This window comes from Lithobates pipiens, unplaced genomic scaffold (genome assembly GCF_037356315.1).
Source record: "Lithobates pipiens isolate NorthernLeopardFrog02 unplaced genomic scaffold, aLitPip1_a1.2 Scaffold_1, whole genome shotgun sequence".
NCBI lineage: Eukaryota > Metazoa > Chordata > Amphibia > Anura > Ranidae > Lithobates > Lithobates pipiens.
Genome location: NW_027507685.1, coordinates 121,440,212 through 121,465,719, shown reverse-complemented (window position 1 = coordinate 121,465,719; position 25,508 = coordinate 121,440,212). Strand labels below are relative to the sequence as shown.

Genomic DNA, 25,508 nt, shown 5'->3' with positions numbered 1-25,508 from the left:
TATCCAATCACCTGAAGGTAGCAGGATATAACCCATCTGAAAATCAATTCTTGAGTCCTGTTCTGTACGATTAATATGCTTTTTTTAAATTATATTTGGATAGTGTAAGGAAAAGTGGAAACCTTTGTCTGGTTTATATTGCCACACAGAATACCTCTCTGCAGTGCCCAGGCACTGAGCAATCCAATGCTCCCATTTATACAGGGTTGGATATTTAAACAAAAAATGCCAAAACTGCTTTTTTTTTCCCCTCTGCTGATTAATTAGAATGTGTGAAAAAAGAATGGACAACTATGAGCAGGATGGAAGAGGAATTATATATGAGGAGAGTCCTTACTGTCTGGCAATTTGTGAATACGTTCGCCCAGTTCTTGGAAGTATGAATGTTTCATGGCTTCATCCGCAGAGATCCTCCTCCTTCCCTCCAACTGTAATACAGAAATAATAAAACCATAACTCACAGTGATAAATAGGTCTGCATTCTACTTCCTTTAGCTAAAGAGCATCTGTCATGTTACCATTTAGGGCCTGTTCACAACATAAAAGGCGCTGTTTTGCACGTTCCTGCATTTTTATGCGCAAAAAGTAGAAATTTCTACACACTTCTCCTCCACAGAATTTTCCGGTTGCTCTCCCGTGTGTTTCCATAACTGAGCATGTGCAAATGCTTCAAATACGTACAGCCGAGGCAGTCCATTACCAAATACGAAAATAACCATCATAGCTACATCATATAGCTGTCTGCCACATCTTAGCACCTTCAGGGTTATTCAGGAATACATTTTTTCAGAAGCCATAAAAAAAGTATTTCCATTTCAGATAATGTAATGACTTGAAATCTGTTTATATAGAGCTGCTACATGGCAGCTTTGTGGGAAAAGGACACAAGGGGGTGCCAACTAAGCAGTATAAATAGTAAGCATTAATAAAACAGCCCGGAGAGACACTTCAAAAGCAGTCGGCGTGGTGGAGAAGGCCGTGGAGTTGCTCATCAGCCAAAGCAGGAAGTCTTGGAAACCACCATGGAGCGCAGAATTGGAAGTGACGTCGCACTGGGGATGGCCTGTGACCATGGTTACAGGCCAACCAGGCTCTCTGAACAAGGTTACAGGCCAACCAGGCTCTCTGAACATAGTTACAGGCCCTGGTGTGACGTCACTTCCGGTGCCGCGCTCCATGGTGGTTGCTGACACTTCCTGCTTTGGCTGATGAGCGGCTCCACAGCTCTCTCCGCCATGCCGGCTGCTTCTCCGGGATGACTGATCCATGTAACATCTTTTAATCTGCTGACAAGTGCATTGCTTTGCGAGTTTCCATTTGGCTGTTTTATTAAAGCTTACCGTTAACACTGCACTTGGTTGGCGCCCTCTTGTGTCCTTTTGCTGAATTTCAGAGATAGATTCCTGTATCTCTGGTGGAGCTGCCTACTATGTGCTGCTCTGGCCCTGCATACAGACTTTGGATTGATTATCCTATGGACATATTGGACTTTAAGGCTATGTAATAACATGGACTTTTTTGGGTAGATTACGCTATTTACACCCCTATATTGTGTCGTATCAACTTTATATATTACACCAGCTTAGTGGGGCATGCTCTCCATCACAACAGCAAGACCACATATTATCGGTCCGTTCTCAAGACAACTCTGTGTTAACCATTCAGCTGCCAGCCTCTGCTATTTTTATGGAAGTTTTGGACTACAAGGACGATTAGGCTGTTAAGCATGGTTCAACTAGGTATGAGCAGCAGGATAGCAGTTGATGGTTATTTGAATTACAATGGTGTACTCATTATTCAAATGATCATTACCACTTACAGTCAGTCCCTTCTCTTTATTACTGACCTGTAAGAGCTTACAGAGAAGATTTGCTCCATCCGAATCCAGCCTAGAGATAAAGGAAAGTGCATTTAGATGGCAGCAAGTGTCAAATGGAATGAGAAAATTTGGATCTTTGCAGCCCATACCTGGGTGCGTGCTTCTGGATAGGATCTGGAAAATATTTGGGATAACTGTAGGATTTAAATTCTTCATTAGATAGGATACCGGGCCACGTTTCTTCAGTGGGTGTCCCTGAAAAGAATATAAAGAGGCTTGGTAAATGAAGGCACCTATCCAAATCATCTAAATATATACAATTTTAAATATATATATATATATATCTCAGAGTTTATTAAATCTCCACGTCCAAAATGCATTATTGGGCATATAAATCTAAACTTGTTAGAGCTCTTAATGCTACTCTAATCTTTGCAATCCCACTATAGGGCTGCAGTAAAATGCAGCATACATGCTCGATTTACTTAACGTCGACCTGAACTTGCTAAAGTGAGGGTTTACGATCTAATAGGGAGGATCTGGAATAGTGAATTATGCCTGAGCAATGCCCTGAAAAAATTTTTTGTTTTGGATTTTGCCTAAAGAATAGAGGCACACATCCCAGTATGCGACTGACTAGGCACCTATATTCTGTAGCTTTATAACTGTATATCTATCTGCTAATCTCATCAGATTTAGAGTGAGATTGGGTAATGTCATTAAAGCTACTGCTGCTCACTGTTCCCCTGATGGCTTGATAAGGAGGAAGCTGTGTCTGAGGGCCTGCAAGGCAAGCAATGCCCTGCTTCTGCTTCATTCTTCCTTTGTATTTGTTCCCTTGTGTTCAGAGGGCTTCCGAATGACGGTAGGTTAGTGCAGACTGTTCTCGATAATATCTTACTTACCGAGTATCCTGAATATAAAGTGCAACTGTTCTTCCACAGTGGATCCTGGGAACAGAGGTCGCCCGGTGACCATCTCATAAAAGATGCATCCGACGCCCCTGAAAAAAAAAATGAATATTATGTTTAATATCGGACCTAAAAAAGTCAGTCCGCCAAAAATTGTAGTGTAGTGCGGGCATAAAAAAAAAAAAAATGATCTGTAAATTGCCAAAGGCAAACATTTTGGACAGAGCTGTGTTTTACTCAGAAGTGTCTTCAAAATCAGCACAATTCCTGTTCCTTTGTGGCTATGCTGTTTTTTTCTCCGCTGTATTTATAAAAGGAGCCATGGTTATCACAAAAACATGTTTGTCTTCACCTCCGTTACATGGTGGACTTATAGCATTAGTAGTTTATAAGACTGATAAGTTTGTCTGTGCTTTCTTAAAAGGATAAGTTAAATTTTTTTAAAATAATAAATGCCCTTTTTTTTTTTGCAGGAAAAAAAAAAATGTGCAATTTTTTTTGGAGTCTAAAGTTTCTGCAGACATGTCAGTGTATCTGTATGGGCAGGCAGATACACTGACAGGAAGAATCAATGAACTACCACAGCGCTCCACATCATCGTTGTTCATTGAGAACTACAAGCCAACATCTGCAAAGCATGTCAGGAGTTGTAGTTCATTCACATACAGAACTGTGTGTGTGAATGATTCGGCTGCTTGAGCGGATCCCCGCATAGCTGCGTTGATTTGAAAAACAGACAGCTAGTATGGGGAGCTTCTTCCCAAACTGCTGTCACAGGGAAGGGGGGGGGGGGGGGTACACTTCTGCATTTTACTTACCACATATCAATCTGCGTAGAGTATTCCGTTGATCCCAGGAGAATATCTGGGGGCCGATACCAGAGTGTCACCACCTCATTGGAGTAGGTCTTGGTTGGGATAGATTTTGCCCGTGCCAAGCCTAGAAAAAAAATATATAAAATGTGACATCTTCCCCCATTCTTTTTTTCACCATTATCTAATTACAATACAATAACATTAGGCGCTAAGCAGTTATAACACCTATTAAATCATCAGGAAAACTTTCTCTTGAGCCAACCTCCTTCTGTTGGGACTACACCAATGCAAAGGTAAATATGAGCTCTTTACAATTCACAGCCTCATTCTTGAGACCTATAATATAAAGATTGTCTTCTATCTGGTTTATTATGTGTATCGATTTTTACATGCAACATCTGTTGCATGCTGGGAGAAGGCAACAACCTGTATGCTCTTGAACTGTGTAAATATTGGGTGGGAGATCTTGTCATTTTGTATATACAGTTGGCACAATTTCCAGCTATAATTATGAATCAAAAAGAAAGTACCCACATGCCTCTTCAAAGAGAAGACTGTGGGAAATAGGGATTTTCAAGTGCCCAAATACAAAACACAAAGAATTAAAAAATAAACATAAAAGCCTAATTTTTATTTTGCAGATTAAAATGCATATCAACATATAAAAACATTAGACACCAGCTACAAATACAGCATAAAAGTTTATACAATTAGGTGAACATGAAAACGAAGAGCAGGTCGAACGATGTGTTTTGCACAGGAAGAGCTTCCTCAGGATCCACTTCGTTTTTCAATCTTTATGATATTGTAGTCAAAAAGGACTAGATATATACACTATACTATAGTGTCAAAAGTATTCAAAGACCCACCTTTACACGCACATGAACTTTAATGGCATTCCAATCTTAGTTTTTTCAGCTATAATAGCTTCAGCTCTTCTGGGAAGGCTGTCCACAAAGTTTAGGAGTTTGTCTATGGGAACGTTTAACAATTCTCCCAGAAGGGCATTTGTAAAGGTCGGATGTTGGACAAGAAGGTCTTGGTTTATGGACCTTGCTTTATGCCCTTGTCCAAATCATTTGGTGGATTGGGGATTATGGTGTGCGGTTTTTTTCATGGGTTGGGCTTGGCCCCTTTGTTCCAGCAAAGGGAACTATGCGTCAGCATACCATAACATTTTGGACAGTTTTCATGCGCCCAACTTTGTGGGAACAGTTTAGAGATGACCCCTTCCTGTTCAAACATGACTGCGCCCCAGTGCACAAACAAGGTCCATTAAGACATGGATGAGTGAGTTTGGGGTGGAGGAACTTGGCTGGCCTGCACAGTCCTGACCTCAACCCGACAGAACATCTTTTGGGATGAATTAGAGCAGTAACTGCGAGCCAGGCCTTCTCGTCCAACATACATTCCCATTGACACACTTCTAAACCTTGTGAACAGCCTCGCAGAAGAGTTATAGCTGCAAAGGTTGGACCAACCTTAATATTGAACCCTACAGACTAAGACTGGGATGTCATTAAAGTTCACGTGAGTGGAAAGGCAGGCATCCCAATACTTTTGACAATATAATGTATATCATGTTCTTTTTGGCTACAATATCACAAAGATTGAAAAACAAAGTGAATCCTGAGGGAGTTCTTCTTGGGCGAAACGCATCTCTCCACCATTTTCATGTTCCCTCATATAATAAAGTATAGCAGATGAGCTCTCTTTACAGCTGCACATACACTAATGCCCCGTACACACGAGCGGACTTTTCGACATCCAAACTCCGACGGACTGAGTCCGGCGGACTATCCGATCGTGTGTGGGCTGCAACGGACTTTAGCGAAGCTAAAGTCTGACGGACTTTAGAAATGAAGCATGCTTTAAATTTTCCCGACGGAACTCCGCCGGACCCGGTCCCCTTTGAAAAATCCGCTCGTGTGTGTGCTACTCCGACGGACTAAAACCGACGCTAGGGCAGCTATTGGCTACTGTCTATGAACTTCCTACGTCGAATCCAGTCGTACGTCATCACGTTCGACTCCGTCGGAGTTTGGTGTGATGGTGTGTGGTCAAGTCCGTTCGGTCGAAAAGTCCGCCAGAACTCCGTCGGAACTCCAGCGGAACTCCGGCGGAACTCCTTTGGAGGTCTGTCAGACTTAATTCCTCTCGTGTGTACGGGGCATAAGCATATTTTGTCTGGTTTCTAATGAACCAGCCTAAATTAAATCATTGGATGGACCTGTTGGCAGCACTCTACCCAACATCTTTTTATTTATTTTTTATTCTCTATTTCACCTAACAACTTTCAGGATAAAAAAATTGACAAAGCCAGGCAGAAAACTGTTGGCTGAACAGCATCTACAGCCAATCAGATGCAGTGACTGTTCGGGTATTCTGACAGCCAACGGCACCAGCTGTCAGAATACAATAGCTGCAGTGAGTTTTTCATCCGTCCACTCTTTTGTTTAGTCCATTCAGTGTATGGCCAACTTTTCTCTACAAATGATACATCTTGCTTCCTCGCATTAATAGAAAGCAATTTTGCTGGTTCCCATGGCTGTAACCAAACGGATTTCCCTTTCTCACCAAAGTCTGCAAGTTTGAGCTCCCCCTTCTCATTTATCAGCAGGTTCTGTGGCTTCAGGTCTCGATGAAGAACCTTGCGCCTGTGACAATACGAGAGCCCTCGGAGAAGCTGGAAAAGAAAGAGCTGAGAAAAGGGAAGAGATGTTATTTCTTCTGCTTCACCACAAAACCAAAACCACAATTATTTTTACCATCTTCACACAGCTTGCCTCACCTTGATGTTGTGCAGGTTTATTAGGTTCCCACAATCATCTAGATATTGCTTCAAATCTTTGTCCTGCATGTGGGAAAAACAGAGTTTAAAGTGTAAAGGATTAAATAGCCAATGGTGATAAAATACAAGCTGGTGCTTATAAAATAACTGCTCTAATATTTCAGTATTGGTGAGATCTTAGAGCCGAGTTCTGGGGTCTGCACACCTGGCATGACCATTATGAAGGGCTCAAACAATCCCTGCTAATTTTTATTTTATATTATGTGCTTGAAGAGCAAGGGCCTCTTAAGTGACATGATAACCAGGCCACAATGAGCGGAGTGGTCGGATGACAAGTCTGTGTCCACTCTGCACTGGCGTGGATCCACAGATAACAGCTAGTGGCGTCGTATCTGGGAGAGGAGGCAGGAGGCATGGCGGTGTCCAAAGCATGCATGCTCCATCAGGCCGTGCAGTGACCATGTCTAAGGGGGCTTATAAAGGCAAGCCTTACCGGTGGACTACATGCTCAGCAAGTCAGCGCATTGGTGCGCATGTACAAGACCCACATAAACTAACTACAATGGTGCTCTGGGATGGTGGGTCAAGAACCCATAATCTACGCTTGCTGACCCACCATCCCAGAGCAGAAGTTCGCAGGCCAGCGGTTGGGCACACACTCTACCCTAATGTAGAGTGTAACAAAAGAGCACATACAGATGGACAGGAACACCCAAACTACCTGGTGGAAAGCAGCAGGCATATAGGAATTATGGCAGGGAGATTATTATTTTTGTTGGCTTATCTAAAGCTGGCTATACTCTAATGGAAAGTCAGCTGATTCAGCAAAGATCAGCTGAATTTACATCAGTGTTTGGCCGTCCCTGTTAAATAGAAGTCAATTGTTGATCTTTGATAGTTGATCGACTTCTGACAATGGGGCACGTTGGAAAATTTTCCTTGATCAGCAACAGCAGCCACAAAGCTATAGCCGTTGATCAGTGTATTCAGAAAGCAGTGGTTGCTGCTGTCAGAATGGAATGTCCTGGCCAGGGGCAGGAGTTGGTGAGTTTGGGATGGGCATTATTTGTGGATGTTTTCTCTGAGAAGGGAACACAAAAGTTGCCCCTGGCAATTTACTATTTTTCCTCATGTGAGGCAAAATTGGCAAAGAAGCCACCCCATCCAAACAACCATTCACCTATGGAAAAGGTAGTTGCTGTACTTAAAGAAAATGTGACATTCCTTTGAAAAGCTGAACTCCAGGCAGACAGCTAAAAAGATTATATAAATAAGCAGGAACCTACGTCTAAAGGATTTGTATTCCTTTTGATCCATTTCTGAAGTGTATATAGACCTGGCACACAGCACAGTTCTTTTTGACAGCTCAGAAGAACGGATTTCTCTCTGCTGCGGTCACAGCAGAACTTCACCCTACATTTAAAGTCCTCCCTATGCATCCCGCTTTCTTCCTGTAAAAGAATAGGGCCGTTTTTTTTTTTAAATAAAGAGTGCGGCCCTCCCCTCATGCACGTCATTTGCATAGACGAACATGCACAGGGCTTGCAAGTCACATATCCCGGGAAGCCTTTAGACTTTCATTGAATGAGAAGAAAGGGGGCGGGCTTAGTGGCGCGTCATCGCAAGGTTCCACTGGCTGAACCAGAAAGAGGTGGCAGACCTCTCGATGACGTCAGAAGACGGTGGCACGGGACCAACCAGTGTCTGTTGACAGAAGGCTGCCAGCAGGACAACACTGGGTCAGGGGGGCTGGGTCAGTATCCAAATCATGCACACATCTCCTGGAGGCAAGCAGGGGAATGGGAAAAAAAAATTAAAAAGGGAATTAGGCTGAAGTTCCTCTTTAAGTAACACTTACAGGTCTTGTATGCTCCCAGTCTGGACAGTGAAAGTAGAAGCAGACTAATGAGCTCATAATTCTCCTTCTATGAGCACTGCAGGTCAACTGATCCTGGCTCCTTGTGCTGCTCCATCCTCTCCCACTTTGAGCTCTGCTGTACAGTGCATTGCAAGATGCTAACATCAAGCCATCAAAACCCTTCCCTCTTTGCCCCTTTGGAAATCAGACTCACTTTGATGGGGCGGACACGAGGAATAGGCCCTGGACACAACTTCTTCTGTAAAAAATGAGAGCCTTTTTGGCTCCTGAATTTTTTTGGGCTACCAAATAATAAGGCTAGGTTCACATCTATGCGTTTTTTTAGTGCATTTCAGATCAACAAAAAACGCACTACAATCCATTTAACCTTATTTCCTATAGGGCCCACTCACATCTATTGCCTACAATTGTTTGCCCGCAATGTGTTTTTTGAAAATGTGTGGGGACTTTTTTTAAACGCAACACAGTATGTTTTTGGCTCTATAGATTATATATATATACATCAGTGGAATTACATCAAAAATGTATGTACCGTACATGCATGTTTGGTGCATTTTCCTACATTACGACATCTCTTTCTAACAACATCAACACTTCCCATAAAACTTTCTGCTATCTCCAGCTGTTTCCAGTGGTTTATTTTCCATGAATATGGAACCATTGGATAATTGTTTTTTTTAGAACAACTGTTTTCACGCATGCGGCGTAAACTACTGACCAAAAATGCATATGTTCCTATTTTTTTTTTTTACTCAAGAATGTGCATCATTTGTTTACATGCCTGTGTGCATAGGCACATTACAACTAATGGGTTGTATTTTAGCTCTTGAGCTTTTTCAAGCTGCAATGTGCAAGAGGCCTAAAGGTAAAAGACTCAATTAGGTCATTAATAAATGAATCACAACCAGTGTACTGATTATTTTTGAGACATTACTCACCAGGTACTCGAAGACGAGAGTCAAGGTCCTCTCTGTGTGGATGATGTCATGAAGAGTGACGATATTTGCATGTTTTAAATCCTTCAAAAGGGAAACTGCAAGAAAACCGCAATAGTACTGTTCAAGTAACGAAAGCAGAAAGCAGTATATACAAAAGACTGCTTACTAGAAATTTTGGCCACATATTCAAAGGCTAAAATCCTTAGTGTGTATTGATCAATTTCTAACCCTTCTAAAATATGCATCCATAGACAGAACTGGATGTTCCTAAAGACTTGGAGGTGTTCCACAAGACAGCTGTATTTCAAAAGGAAAATAACCTTCCAGATCCGCAGAGTGAACTGTCTCACTAGTTGCGTCCTTGTCACTTACCTTCCCTGATGGCTGTACAAGGAGCACCCTCCTCATGTTCCAGGCGAATTTCTTTAAGGGCAACCAGGTTTTCGGTCAGTTTACTACGGCCCTTGTAAACAGTAGCGTAGGTTCCCTGACAAAGAAAGACATATAAACCACAGTCAGCCAAGAACAACAGAAATCCCTATAGGACTTAAAGACTAACTCCAAAACCATTTTTGGGTTTTGGATAAAGTATGCTTTTCAGTTTGTGACCCCATTTCGGAGATTTTCCCCCTCGCCTTCTATCCCTGTGACATCAGGACAAGAACGGGGAGGTAAAAGTAGTCACTGGGGCAGGAAGGCATAGACAACATTAGGATTTTGGACTCACCAAAAAAAAATCCCTTTGAAGCCCATCGAGGGACAAGAAGTCCTTAACCTTCAGGTTATACTGCCACCTACAGGAGGAATGGCCACTGGCGAACAAAAAAAATCTTAAGGCTAGTCAAGGATAAACTTACTACCAGCATGCCTAAATTTTGTAGCAAGGCAGTACTGAGCACGCGTGCCAGGACCCTTTTAGCTCCTAAATTATCCCCCCCTTTCCCCCAAGTTGCAAAATAGTGTACAAATAAGAAAAATTATACAGCGCTGCACTGGCATATGGGGAATGCATTTGTTTTCTTTATTTGTAATGTAATATTGAGAGCATGATCAATAAGACTCAAAGTCAAAGGACTCCAAAAAAAAAGATTTTACAGCGAATACACAAATCCTATTTTCTTACTTATCCTTTGACGGACAGAAAAGTCTTTGGGAAGTTCAAAAGTAGTCTAACTGAGGGGTAGGCAACACAGCAAACAATCGCCAACAGGCCCAAGAATAAAAACAGCAGCAAAAAAATGGGGGCTGCAGCAGCTCAAAGCTCACTGCAAAACCAGAAAGGGTTCCCGAAGCAGCAGTCCCCAACCTTTTTTGGGCCAGTTTTGTGGCAGCCACTTTTCCAGGGACAGTGCAACTTCCTTAACATTACAGCCCCCCCATCATAGTGCCCCTTTCAGTCATGGCCATCCCTTTTCTCTCTAACATCACTGCCCCTTTCAATCTCTGCCTCCTCTGCACAGTCCTACCTTCGGCAGGGATGAGGCAGTTATCAGCGTCCTTTCCTGGGTGCCCCACCGACAAGGTCGACCTATCAGCAGGGCAGGGGCTGGAGGAGCTGCAGATCTGGATGCTTGTTAATATGAAAAGACTCCTCTTGCTCTCTGTTCAGACCTCCAGCTCTTTCAGCTCCCTGCACTGCTCATTGGAGGACATTGGTGGCAGGGTGGGAGACCCAGGAGTGCACACATAGGCTAAGTGGCATGGCTGGTGGCGAGTGTCAACTATGTTCCGTGATAGTCCTGTCCGGACCGTGTTCAACACTCACCTCCTGCCGTGTTTTTTAATGCTATTAAACATCTTTTTATGTGGATTTACACTATGTGCGCTTTTTATTCTTTTTTGGCCATATATGCAAGAGTCCATATCACGATATATACTATTGGAGCCTTCCCTGCCTTGTTGACATTGGCTATAGTGACGAGAGTGGGATAGATCCTAATCTGCTGAGGTGCTTCGATCATTGGTGATTATTCAAAGCCCGAATGATTCTTGGGGCATATGCCCTATAGAATCCATACACTCCGATAAGCCTCAGTTATATCGGTGGTGGTGCTCTGTCTTTCACTTTCCATGCACCTTATTTGATGGTTTAATAATCAACAATTTGATCATCAAGATTTATATGTACTGAGATATATTCATCTACCAACATTTATTTGTCACAAAGCGGACTTTCTTGTTTATTTTACTTTATCATAGAGGTTTGGACTTTCTAATATATTTTGCCTTACTGCATTTGCACATTGGTTTTGGTTTATTCAGATCACCTGTATTTTCATTTGATTCCTTTTCAAGTGATATTAGAGCTGCACCATTATATATTTTACCTCCTGCTGTGTGGCCCAGCCATCAACAGCTCATGGACTGGTACTGGTCTAGTGCCCCGGGGATTGAGGATGTCTATCTTGCAGGATAAAACCACCAGCTCAATCACTTGCCCTGCAGAGGTAATGGCTACAAGAAACACCACCTTGTGTGCGAGAATAGAGAAAGACGTAGTGGGTTAAAACAAGAGTTTATGAAGCACAAGGAGTCCCAGATTAAGATCCCAAGGGGAACGGATAAGGGGAAGATACAGGGGAAGAGGAGATCCAGTGCACAAAAGTACTAATTACAGAGTGAAAAGTCAACAGTCTCTAAAATAGAATAGAAAGTGCAGAAACCTGACCCCATGAAGAATCTGCAAGGAGTCTTCCCGGGTTAATATACTGCATCCGTCTCGACAAGCCTGAAGCTATTTGGATCAAAAGGATGCCTTTCCTATCTCAGTCCTGCAAAGAATATGAGGAAGAGATTCACGAGAGGAAAGGCATAGACCAGGGTGTAATGATCCCTCAGAGCAACCAAAGAATCCACTGCTTCCACTAGAAGATCTCTGTACCTGGAGAAAAAACGTGTCAAGTTTGTACTTAAACTTGGAGGCCAGGAGATCCACATCCTGTGACAAAGGTCCTAGAAATTCTCTGGGTGTAGGGACCAATGCTGGGTCCAGCCGCAGCTGGAGAAGGAAACCTGCCTGCCAATTGTCTATGCTGAAATGTACATGGCAGAGAAAGCCGTGACATGAAGTTCTGCCCAGTAAAAGATCCAATCCACCTCTCTGGGCACTGCGAGTATTCTGGTTCCTCCATGACGACTGATATAACCAACTGCCATGGTGTTTGGATCCAGAAAAGAAGACCTTCTAGTAAAATGGTCCAATGCTGCAGAAGTAGTTAAATTTGCTGAAGTACCAGAGCATTGATCGGAAGATGAGACTCCTCCAAATGACCAGTGTCCTGCATCAATAGGCTGGAATCTATCCTCCAAAGGATAGGAAATGTGTATTTATTCCACTCCAGAGCTGGATTCCTGAACCTCCAATCCAGGTACAACCTGGTTCTCTGTAAAAAAAAACGAATTGGTATGTCCAGAGACTGAACAGAAAAAGAGAAAAGAGACTTCCAGCAAACCATCACAACTAAAAATGTAACACTACTCTATGCGTTCAACATGGAAATCAAAAAAATATCTCTGAAAGGCAAGTCAAAATCTAACTAACTAAGCTTAAATATACTCCCACCCCCTTTATTTACCCATTCTATCCACCCTGTAAAAGGAAAGACTGGCCAGGGACTGGCAGGATCATCAGTTATTTCAGAAACAGGAAGAAATACAAAGAACAGAACACTTTTAAACATGAGTACATGGTAGAACAGATGCATATCAGGAATGAAATGCTGAGGTAACAGACCCTTTAAAGACAGAGCTGTTCTCCATTGGAACAGCATCTTGATAAAGGCTGGACATGGTCGCATCCCCAGACCACTTATGTAGAAAATCTTCACTAAACTGATAAAGGCAAATAAATGCTTTGGGGGAGGGCGCTTCCAAACTCCACATATTATATAATATACATAAATACTAAAAAACAAAACACAACACACAGGTACAAAGCATAAGTCTTTGAAGCCGTTAAATAACCCAATTCTGGAGAAAGCACTGGTAGCAGCAAAAGGCTGATCCTTGATTTTCAGAGTGGTGCACAACTGCACACTGCATTAGGAAGAGCCGAAACAGTCTTGTGTAATGTTGGATTAATAACAGAAGACTGTGACTCCTCTGATCAGTCAATAACTGGGGCAACTGAGAACCTGACAGTCTGTACGGCCGATGGCTTGGTAGCCACTAGGCTGCAGGGCAATCAGATATGAAATCTGCAGAAGAGGGCACAGAAGCACACTTGTGATCTCTTTGATCAGAAGCAGCAACTAACTGGGTAATTAAGCCTTGCATCACCATGGTAAAGACCTAAGTCAAAAAGCAGAGAACGCAGCCACACTCAATGAAGCTAGGCCTCAGGACACAAAAAAGAGTCCCAAGAGCAGAGGACAGCATGAATTTAGGCTGCAGGCATGCTGCAAGCAGTCCTGGACACATTTGCAGAATGTAAGCTAGGGACACCCAATATAGTGGGACTGTCTCTCCTGTGTCAAGAATCATACACTGCATGACCCATGTGGTGGTAAGTTCAGGAACTCAAGAAACACGAACAGCTGCTAAGCAGGTGACGGTAGATGGCTAAAGGTGACCAAAGTCACTGTAAGCAGCCAGCAGGAATGGAGCAATGATTGTATTTCCATGTGTCCCTTTGCAAGCAAGAGCAGCAGCAGAGAGATGCTTCCTTGAAGCTCTATGGCAGAAAAGAAAGTGCATGGCGCCTGAAAGCGATACTCCTCCCAGTGCTCAGCCCAACCACTTACCAAATGAGTCTTCAGAGACAGGGAAAATGTTGAGGCAATGCCAGCAGCCTTTGACAGAGCTTTACAGCTAAATTTGACAGAAAATGGAATCGAAAAAGCAACCCACACAGAGCCCAGTCCCTGAAGGTCACTTCCAGGCTATCCTTGCAACATCTAGTCCAGCATGGTCCAGACACAATGCACATAAAGCCAAGTTAAGGAAGACCACTGCAATCAAAAGAGACAAAGCATGAGCACTGACGTAGAAAAGAGTCATAAATTACTCTTTTTACCATGGTAGAGCTCAAGAGGACATCCATCCTCCTACAACACAAATGAAAAACAAAAATGAGGCATGCTGGCCATAGAAGGGGTGGGGTGGATTACAGTTTGTTGTTTGCCAGTGTCCAATACTCTTATAGGTGGCAATATAACCTGTAGGTTACCAACTTCCTTTATCCCTCAAAGGAAACAGAGAAAAACATTTTCACATATTCTAACCCATCGTCAAGCTGCTAGACATATGTTTTTGTGCATGTCACTGAAAGATTTTCTATCACTCCTTGTCCTGACAGAAGAGGGGGGACAAAGACAGCAATAAAAAAATATGACAGAGGCTCTAATGCTTCTCCGCAGTATCAAAAACAAAATAAAACATTTTGGCTAAAATTGGGTTTTAATGTAGCAGCCACTTACGCTTTAATGTATTTTACATTAATCCATAGTTGCCCTTGCCTCCGTTATCCAGAATTTAACATAATTCTTGATCCAAAATTTCACTCTTCCCAAACTCATCTACACTCATCACTCCTACTACAAATAACTTGTTGATGTCCTTCATTCTACCCTCAATAGACCTCTGACACGTTTCCTGCAGACACACAATAGAAGTCTTTAACTACCATGTAAATGTGATATATTATTATTATTATTCAGGATTTATATAGCGCCAACAGTTTGCGCAGCGCTTTACAATATGAGGGCAGACAGTACACTTACAATACAATTCAATTCAATACAGGAGGGATCAGAGGGCCCTGCTCGTTAGAGCTTACATATATGGGCTACTGATGTGTTGTACAACAGGGCAACTTCCAGTAAGCCTACTCTGTTTGTGCCATATGTGAGAAACTCGATTTAGAGTTGGGAACCACACATATTAGTGGTACTTGGACATGGCAATGTGGATTCCACACATATTTTCACATGTATGCAACTGAAAACTCTGTTTTTAGTAGATTAGATATTTTTTTTTGCTGGCTTGCTTGAAAGTGTGCTGGAGACCCCTTTGGTCACCTAAATCATATCTACCTCCTCACCAAACCTTTGTCAGTGTTGGTTACCCACCTCTCCCAATTTGTCCAACTTGACGTACGTCTCCAACTTCCCAAAACCAATCTCTGACTGAAAGGGAAAAAATATGTAAACCAGCACGAATATGAAACAGGAAACCAAAAAAGGGACTTTCCTTTAAGAGGTTCAATGTCAACACAAAATTTGTTTACTGACAGGCTTACTTACCAAAGAGACTCGTCTTAATCGCCTACTCAGGGGCTTATCAAATGGAGGGCTACTGAGAGACAGCTTCTCCAGATAACCCTCAGGAAGACGAATATCCGCTGGGAGGGACAGACGCTTATTAATATCCTAGAGAAAGGGTAAGAAGCAGATTAAATGGCAGCAGGCATTGTCCAAGATATCTCAGGTTCAAAGTTCTCTCCCAACATTATGTGAAAAATATCAAAACAAAAAGGAGGGGATCTTTTCAGGGTGATAAAGTAGTTCTAAAGCCTAAACATTTTTGACCTGAATGTATTCCTTTTATTAAGGTAAAAAAGGTTTATTTACCTGAGCTCTCATTCGATTGAGCACTGTGCATATCTGCAGCTCTTCTCTCCCCTAACTTCTGGGTCTCACTGGCTTTGCCAGGGCACTGGCAGCTTCTGGTTCCCACTGCTGTCAATGCCAGTGATTTGGAGGGGGGGTTGGCGCAGTGTCAACTGATGCAGCAGCGGGACTTGTGAGCGAGCTTGCACAAGTGTCCCCATCGGAAGTGGCTTCCTATGGGGGCATTAGACATAGCTGAAAAGCCAAAAGCACTGACGGGGGACCCGTGAAGAAGAGGGTCGAGCCCACTCAGTGCAATTCAGATGCACAGAGCAGGTAAGTATAACATGTTTGTTTTTGTTTTGAAATACCTTTACAACCACTTTAAGGTTCAAAAGAACCTAGGTAAAATAGTAAACCTATTAAAAGAAATATTGAAGCTGAAATCGTTTTTGAAGACCCAGACTTCAGGGCTGTCATATTTATACTTCTCTCATAAGCAGAATGTAGTGAAGGGTTGGGACACCTATAATGCACGTGTCTTCTGAGTCAGTGAGGTGAGGATATACAAGAGGATGGCAATTCCAATATTTTAAATATATGTATCCTTTAATGGTCTTCTTAGAAAAGAGGAACCACTGTGCTGCGGTCTGAATTCTTTCCTAAATGAACATAATATAACTGGATACTAATATTTATAAGTAAAGTTGATCCAGGGATGATCCGATAGGAATTTTTTTTCCCTCCGCTGAAGCAAATTGGATCATGCTTTATTGGGGATTTTTGCCTTCCTCTGGATCAACTTTGGGTATTCGATAGCGTATATCAATGTTTTCTGATTTTTTTTCACCTCTTCTCTTTGTTGGTTGAACTGGAAGGACTTGTGTCTCTTTTCAACCATGTTAGCTATGTGGTCAACCGATACAAAATCAACAGCAAGGAAGAAATAAACCCAATCAGTTTCACCTCTGTAGATATTTTACGAGCAGCGTTGTTCCTCATCCTCACTCGCACAGGTGACTGAACCTCATCTGAGGAGCCAGATGCTTGGTCGCTCTCTCCGTCCGAACCCATCTTTAGGTCTTCATGTACAATCTCTACGCAGAAGGAAAAATCGGGTCATATGATGGAGAGTAGCAAGTCTGAGATCACAAGAAGAGAGACCAAATCTTGAAGATGGAAAGCATTTATAGAACAGCTACTAAACTTTGTGTAGGTATCTTGTTGGATTTAACAGCTGGATAGGTTATTTGAAGAAAAGTTCCAAATTGGCCGCCAAGCAGCAAAATATAATGGTGAAAAAATGTTCCAGGAAAAAAAAAAAAAAAAAAAAGCATGACTTCATGAAACGAGGAGGAGAGCAGACACATCAGAAAAAACTATGTTATGCTTAAAGAAAAACAAAGGTTATGAGAAATGCCAGGAGAGAGAAAGAGGCTACAGTTTCTGTTCCAACGAAGTTCCAATGAAATAATGCCTGTGACAAAAGTAGTGCAGGCTTGGACCAGGAACTAGGTGGTCGATGAGCCTCAAAAGAAAACCACCTTTTGTACCCACACTTATGTAGCCTTTCCAACTGCTGCCAATGGAGAATATGTTTTAAATCTACTGCACATGTTGTGTTGACTCCTGAAATTAGCTTTTGTAGTAGGTGGGGTGAGCAGCTACATCTGATTCTGAGGGTGATGCCAAAGGCCAAATAGGCCTCAAAGAGGAAAATAGAGATGAGGGTCTGCTAAAACAAGGTCTTAACATAGGCTCAGCCTACTATTAAAAGTGGTGGCTGCTACTCTAAGGCACACAAAGAAATAACCCCTTAACAACCAGAAGATTTACACCCCTTCATGACCAGGTTACTTTTTGCAAATCTACAAATGGAGCAAATCTACAAATGGAGCTTTTTTTTGGTGGTATTTGATCACCACTGCGTTTTTTACTTTCTGCGCTATAAACAACAAAAAAATAATAATACAATATATAAAAAATCCCAATAAGCCTATATTGATTGGTTTATGCAAACATTATGGCGTCTACAAACTATGGGATACACAATGGAATTTTTAGTTATACTACAAATGGAGGCAATCAGATATGTCTAGTGAAAATGCGATATTGCGGTGGTCAAATCAAACACTGACACTTTTGACACTGCGGGAACCAGTGACATTAATATAGTGAAGTGCTAAAAGTGCAGTGCACTTTTTTAGCACTTTTGCAGTGCTAAAAATATGCACGGTCACTGTGCTAATGACACTGGCTGGGAAGGGGTTAAACACCTAGGGTGATCAAAGGATTAACTGTGTGCCTAGCCAGTGTTTGTGTTTACTATGCGTGTTGCTTTTACTAGAAGAAGAGATAGATTTTGAGTTCCTGCTTTGCAGGAACACAAAATCCATTCCTTCCCCATGTTAGAACGAAACTCTGCCTTGTTTACATAGGCAGAGCTCTGCGTCTCTGCCCAACGATCGGCGGGTGCCGGCGGATATAGAGTGCCCGGCATTCGAAGATTGGTGCGGCCCGTGTGCACCCCCCGCAGGCAGAAGTGTAGGATCACGTATATATAAGTGATCCAGCACACAGCTGCCGCCCTGTAGCAGTAAATCTGCTATTGAGTGGTCAGCAAATGGATAAAGCACTGCTCTGGGCAAAAATCATAACTGCAGGGTCTCAGTGATATTCCTCACAGCTACAAGCATTCTTTGTATGCACTTCCACACTCTTCTCACCTTGAAAATCTGGTATTGGCTCCCATCTGCTGAGTGCCTACAGAAAATAAAAAATGCCCCAGAGCTGAAGAGGAGGAAGATTTCCCAGAAATGCGTCCTCTGGTAGTGTGATCGGTGTGGTGAACCTTTTTGGCACTGGGACATTAGGTGGTTCAGCGCCTAAGAAGAGCCTGCACGTTCTCAGTGATCCAGAAGCTGCATTATGGACGCATCCTGCGTGGGTCTCGGGACTAGGGATGAGCTCAGGCGTGTTTGCATGCTCCACATGCAGAGCCCGCCAGGAAGTCGGCGCATCGCTGCACTAATCACAGGCAGTGAGACATTGCCCGATCTCCATCGGGGGAAATGTCTCACTGCCTGTGATTAGCGCAGCGCTGCACCGACTTCCTGGCAGGCTCTGCATGTGGAGCATGCAAACACGCCTGAGCTCATCCTTACTCGGGACAGTGCACCAACGGCAGCTTTTCTTCTTTTACCTTGTATCCCATTTGTTTCGATTTTTTGGATATTTCGTTTCTTTCTTTTTTTGATTTTTCTTTCTTTTTACTGTCTTTGGAGAAAGCATTGATGAGAGTCTAGCACTCTCTTTAGTGCTCAGATTTTTATGTTTTTTTACTACTACTGAAAAGATAACAAAATGACTGCCAAGAGTAAAGATAGAATAAGAAATGGATATAAAGCTTAAAAATCTCACAAAGGTTTGACAATAAAGTTATGGGAAAAGCTAAAATAAAACTTGTCATGTGATGAATACGGGGGTCTCCCTCTGAACATGCTAGTTGATTGCCTGCAATACAATACTAGTTAATCACCTACTATACTGCAAGTGTGAATATGACAGCAGGCAACTAGCTTTATAGATGTCAGTGGTGTTATCGTCTAGCTGGCTCCCATAATGGGTTTCCTTTAAAGTGAAACTAAAGTCTAACTTTTAAATAATTGCGAGCAGGCACTCTTTATTGCAGAAAAAAACATGCAAAGTCACTTCGACAACAAAATAAAAACTTGCCTGTCTGCTTGCAGTCTTCTTTAGAAGATACTAGACTTTACGCTTAGCTGCACATGCACAGTATCTGTGTCGGGGGGACTGAACTACCACAGATACGCAAGAGTTCCATCATTCTGTGCCTAGTAATCAAGAATCCGAAAGACCCAGAAGAAGCTGGTGAAAATGGCAGCACCAGTGTCACGTCACATTCGGCTACCCATCACATTTTCCTACCCGCTGGAGTGCGCATTTGCGACGCCACCCTATGCGTTCCAACACAGGGCCCCTCGCTTCGCTCTGCATAATTATAACCTAACTCTATGTCCACTTGGATGGTGGGGCTTGAACCTGGACTTAGGGGTGGAACGCATATGCCGGCGTCGCGCATGCGCAGTCCAGCGGGTAGCCAAATGTGATGGTTCGCCATATGTGACGAAACACCGGCAAGGGACCAGAGTAAGCTTTGGAGACTTTAGTTCAGTTTTAAAACAACTCTTTCATTCTTCAAAGTTTACTGAATTTATTTGGCCTACACAAATGAATGCACGATTAGTGAAGAAAAACTCTGCAGTCTGCCCAGCAACTCAGCAGGAACCGGCCAAGATTTGAACCATTAATAGGCAGGCTGAATGTACCAAGCTGACCAATGGATCAACTTAGGCACAGCCAACCTGCTGGATTTGCTTCCAATTATTGCAAGCTGTTGCTGTAGCCACTATGGATAATCCTGGTCTTCTCCTGGCGGGGGCAACTTCCCCTTGTCTGCCTGCCAGGAGAAGACAATGGCCTGGCAGGAGGGATTCCCCTGTCAGCACTGTCTGTGTTGATGGGGGAACCCTTTAAATTTATTTCCTGCAATCCGTGGCTGCAGGAAAGAAACTTGTCTATGGCCAGCCTCATTTTCCCTTTGGGCATGTTCTTGCTCACAGCAATAGGAAGGTGGAGCCAGGCTGTCAATCACAGCCTACATATCAAAGACCCTGCTGACCATAAACATAGCTACCTGCTGTATGCTAGCAGCCAGGGGAGTGGTTAGAGATAGAGTGAGGACTTAGCCGCTGCTGACTTTTGGTAAAAAGTCTAAATTTGCATATCTGTAGCAAAGCTTTTTGTCTACACATTTTTGGCACAGACAATGTGCTTTGAAATATTTGATGCAGCACTAAGGTTATCAGCTCAAATCACAGCCACAACACGCTGCATAGAATTTGCAAGCTCTCCCTGTGCTTAAAGAAGAGCTTCAGGCTCCCTCAGAAAAAATAAATAAAAGTCAGCAGTTACAAATACTGCAGCTGCTGGCTTTTAACAATAGTACTCTTACCCATCCGGGAATCCAGCGGTGTCCTCGCCTGAGCCGATTTTTTAATCGGGTGCTACCGCCACGTTCTCCTCTAAGGGAAACCAGCAGCGAAGCCTTGTCACTTCGCAGCCGGCTCCCTACTGTGCATGCGCGAAGCACGCTGCGCTCTGCGAATAGGCTGGCTGTGGGGGAAGGAGGCGGCGGGCTGAACTTCTGGCTGAGTTCACTGTGGTAAAGTCAGCCGGGAGTGGGTACCTGTAAAAACCAGGTACCCGCTCCCCCAAATGTGCCAGATGTCGCAGAGGAGATGGGGGAGGCAGACAAGCGGAGCTTCACCTTTTAGGTGGAGCACTGCTTTAAGTGGGTTTTCTCCAGAGCTGCACGATTAATCTCGATTCAACCCCCCTTATGATCTTAATACTGCCTTTCCTTGATTCAGTACAGAGAGTTCTCTGCTCACAGCTGACAAGAAAAACGAAAAAAAAATAAAAAAAATAAAACGGCAGCCTGTCAAGTTTATCACAACCTTGTCAGCCCTGGGAGATAACTATAAACAAAGTGTCATTTACTTATTTTAGATCAAAGGGGTGCACTTGGGTCCATTAATGAAGTCAGTTTAACCACTTAAAGAGGAACTGCAGTCTGCTCACATAATTTTTTATAAAAACATCTTTGCCATTCTGAAGCTTCCCTCCAACCACTTTGCATATTATTTTATATATACTGCGATTCTGTACTTGCCAAATATGCTGCAGAAATCTCCCTCCACTGAGTCTGGCTGCATCCATTTTAACGGTGGGTGTTTTCTTCCTGGATTTACTCAGACACACAGAGACACACCTACATCCCTGCAGCTTTCTTTGGTCCTCTTACGACTCATCCCCCCTCCCTTGCTGGCAAACTCTCACAAGAGTGAGAGACAGAGCTGTGCATGATGTCATAAACCTAAGCTAATGACCAGACAAGAAGCAGGAAGTGGGCTGTATAAGGTATTTACTGGCAGAAAAAAATGTTTTACTATCCAAAGTTAAAACAACAAGGGCAGAAGATTTAATAGATAGAAAGATGGAAAAAATGAATCAAGGTCCGCTTTAAAGACCAAGCCTTTTTCGGACACTTTTTGCTTACAAGTTAAAATCTGTATTTTTTGCTGGAAAATCATTTAGAACCTCCAAACATTATATACATTTTTTAGCAGAGACCCTAGTGAATAAAATGGTGGTTGTTGCAATATTTTATGCCATGCTTTATTTGCACAGTGTTCTTTCAAGTGCAATATTTTGGGAAAAAAATACACTTTAATCAATTAAAAAATATAAATTAAACAGTAAAGTTGGCCCAATTTTTTTGTATAACGTGAAAGATGATGTTATGCCGTGAGAATCGTGATCTTTATTCTAAGCAAAAAAATAGCGATTCTCATTTTAGCCAGAATCGTGCAGCTCTAGTTTCCTCTAGGAACTCCAGTTTCCTCCCGCACTCCTAGGATGTGCTGGCAGGTTCGTTAGCTCCTGTCTAAATTGGCCCTAGTATGTGCAAGTAAAGTAGGAACATTCGATTGTAAGCAGGGACTGATGTGAATGTACAATATATTTAAAGCGCTGCTTAAATTGTCGGCGCTATATACACACACATCTGTAGTAATAATAATGAAGCACATTATGAAGCTAATACAATCTTTACATGTTTTGAGAATGGAAGGTTTACTTAATAAAGGAGGAAAGCTTACAATTTACAATAAGCTTTGCAGGACAAATACTGTCATAGAAATTTTGATCCTAAAATTGGAATAATACATAGGGCAAGTAAAAAAATATGGAAAGGCCATTTAATGATTGGTGGGAGGTTTATATACAATACAAAATATATAAATACCGTATATAAATGAAATATTTACATACATCTTAAATACAAGACTTGGAGATTATTTCAGTCTATCTCACAAAGATACACACTAAGTGATACGTACACACAAACACAACACAACCTGGTGGTGTGCACAAGCAAAGTAAGGTATGGCAGTGGGGCCACACCTATCAGTATTCCGATGTGCACACCTGCAGGCTTATTTAGTAAGGCACTGTGCAAAAAACCCCAGCAGCCAATCAAATTTCATCTTTTGCTGATGAGACTTGGCTACAGAGAAATTCAGTCAACAGCTATGGGTTACTGCACGTCATCGTTTGCGACGCCTTACTGAATAGGCCCGATGGTTTTTGATGGAGCGCGCACACACGTACCTAGTCGGCTGCTCCGGTTCAGGTAAGAGCTGAGACTCCTGCAGACGGCACTGTGGGGCCGGGGGATGGGCGGCTTTTGGAAGGAGCTGGCGGTGTAGTGGTGCAGGAAGGATTGCATGCTGTGGGACGAGAGGCTTCTCCCATTTCTGACGATGGGCTCTGAGGGGGGGGGGGGGGGGGGGAGCGGGACAAGATCAAGGGTGGAAAGGGTAAGAAGGAAAGAAAGGATGTGGCAGGACAAAGATCCGATGCAGGAAGGAGAAGGATGGAGGAATGGAGACGAAAGAAGCATAGACAATGGAATAGGTAGCCATGGCACAGTTAGTAAAGAGACAAAGGAGAGAGAGGGTGATTACAATGGCAGACACAGTTGGAAATGACAAATTTAAAGGGGATGAGGTGCCAGAGAGGGGGGAAAACAGCAAGGGGAGAATAAAATTAACTTAAAAGAAAACAAAAATAATACAGATTAAAACTGAAAAACAAAACTAAATGAATAAAAATAAAAGAGGAAAAGAAAAATTTCTAGATTTTTAACCCAAAACCAGCAGCATGCAAAGCGGGCACTCACCATCGGGGCCTCCTTTAAGAACTGGTTTGTGGGTAAACTACCTTTTCAAACGCATGCTTCAACAATCGATAATCTCCATCAAGTGACTTACCACGAAGCCCAAACAAAGTTCCTGCCCTTGGCTTCTCTGAACTATTCATTTAACAAGCTTCTCCGCCTATAATTATTTTTAAATTGCAGTGAACAGGCAAGGAAAGCCTGTACATCAATAATAATTCTCTACTGCCGCTTAACCTAGCCACAGGGTGCTTCACCACCCAATGGGTGTAGCTAGGTGTGTCAGAGAGTTGCTGAAAGCCATCCATAAGATGGCCTGTGGACAATATCACAACTACTGTATCTAAAGTTAAAGAGGCGAGCATTGCATGCACCTTCTGTGAGGTTTTGGTTAATCGCAATAGCATGCCAACCTAGTGCTGACCCTAAATCATGGTCCCTGCTGAACCAGAATTTTTTTTTTTGATCCATGTATGGGCAGGTTGGTTGTACAGAAGTCAATCAGAGGGGCAGTCTCCCCACTGTCAGAATACAATAGAACAGCGGGGAAGATTCCCCCATTCACATTGAATGAAATAAATCATCTATGGGCTGTCTAAGAAATTAAGGGTTGTGCCAGAGTAGAACCAGGTGAACTGCACAACAGGTGCATGCACAGGTACTTGATATCCCTTACAAAGCCTGAAACAGGTAACGGGACATTTAAGAAGTACAACTACAGGGAGAGCTGAACTCCATTACAAAATAAGGAGCACTCTCTCAACGGGGTGGACTAGCATCTAAAGTATGTCTATAGTCACCATAGCTCCCCTAACTACATTTAAAATAGAAATATGGCTTCCTGATAAAAAAAAAAAAAAAAAGGCCTGTAACGTGTCATGTGAGATGTTCCCCCACACAATGGGACTCTTTAAAGTGGATGTAAACGTTCTCATATACCCAGTGAAGTGAACAGCCTCAGGTGATACACAGAGATGAAACAAACCCCCCCATATACGTTTTGTTTGTTTAGCTGCAGTTTTTCCCTCTCTACACCCCTTTAAAATGGCAGAAAAACGTTAAAATCTTTCTTCATCAGTCAGGATCACAGAGGAGGGGGCAGAGAGGCTGCAGTTACAGTGAGAGCTGGTTGGAGGAAAGGCACACTCCCCCCTTAACACAGCATAACAGTGTTGCTCTGTGCTGAGCTCCCCCCCTTTCCTCCGCCACAAAATGTATCTCATAAGTCAGGGAAACTTCTCAGAAGCAACTCATGCTGATAACAGGAGGAACAAAGCACCAGAGAGAAACGACACTTGGGCCGGCCAAACACGGTTCGAATCTCGGTCGGTTCAGCAGGAACTGGCCGAGATCGTAACCATTAATGGACAGGCTGAATGACCAATCAACCTGGGTACAACCAGCCTGCCCGATTCTCATACGATTATTGCTAGCTGATGCTACAACTGCTAGCTATAATCACCATCTTCTCAATAGCTCGGCAGGAGTGTGGCTGCAGGAAAGAAGTTTGCACCGTGTAAGGTCTACCTTAGAGCTTTGGAGAGAGATAAGTAAACACTACAGATATATGTACTCTGCTCAGATTCCAAGACTGAGGTTTACAACCACACTACCAGTAAAGTAGAACTATAGGCAAACCTTTTTTTTCCATTTTGGATAGAGTAAGGGAGGATTATAACCCATGTCAGATCCCCCCCCCCCCCCCCATCTGTGTTCCATTGCAGAGATTTCCCTTTACTTCCTGTCCCATAGGCAAGCATGCTTAGATGGCCCCAGTGTGCCCTACTGAGGCCCGGGCTTTTGGAGACGGCAGTGATCCTATATTGGACAAAGGCACTGATGGCAACATGTTTTTACTAAAATAGTGGCTTGTTTTAATGGTGCTTCTACCTCTGTTCATACGGATGAGCAAACATGCCCTTCATTTCTTTGTACCACTGAAGAAGGAAAGCAGAATTTCTGAAATGCGTTAAATATTCCCATAT

The 25,508-nt window shown here is 42.9% G+C and overlaps 1 protein-coding gene across 3 annotated transcripts in view; it reads right to left on the bottom strand.

Annotated features, from left to right (window-relative positions):
* CDK16 (cyclin dependent kinase 16) overlaps positions 1 to 25,508 on the bottom strand; it is a 53,376-nt gene that overhangs the window by 11,175 nt on the left and 16,693 nt on the right. For 2 of the 3 annotated variants that reach the window (XM_077475382.1, XM_077475398.1), the window contains exons 3-15: positions 22,956 to 23,114; positions 16,668 to 16,798; positions 15,396 to 15,521; positions 15,222 to 15,278; positions 9,526 to 9,640; positions 9,154 to 9,248; positions 6,337 to 6,399; positions 6,123 to 6,246; positions 3,549 to 3,669; positions 2,725 to 2,822; positions 1,969 to 2,074; positions 1,847 to 1,889; positions 338 to 428 (exon numbers count right to left, since the gene is read on the bottom strand). In XM_077475382.1, coding sequence (XP_077331508.1) covers positions 338 to 428; positions 1,847 to 1,889; positions 1,969 to 2,074; positions 2,725 to 2,822; positions 3,549 to 3,669; positions 6,123 to 6,246; positions 6,337 to 6,399; positions 9,154 to 9,248; positions 9,526 to 9,640; positions 15,222 to 15,278; positions 15,396 to 15,521; positions 16,668 to 16,798; positions 22,956 to 23,114 — 1,329 coding nt within the window. The remainder of the gene's footprint in view (positions 1 to 337; positions 429 to 1,846; positions 1,890 to 1,968; positions 2,075 to 2,724; positions 2,823 to 3,548; positions 3,670 to 6,122; positions 6,247 to 6,336; positions 6,400 to 9,153; positions 9,249 to 9,525; positions 9,641 to 15,221; positions 15,279 to 15,395; positions 15,522 to 16,667; positions 16,799 to 22,955; positions 23,115 to 25,508) is intronic. The other variant, XM_077475390.1, reaches the window with a different exon arrangement.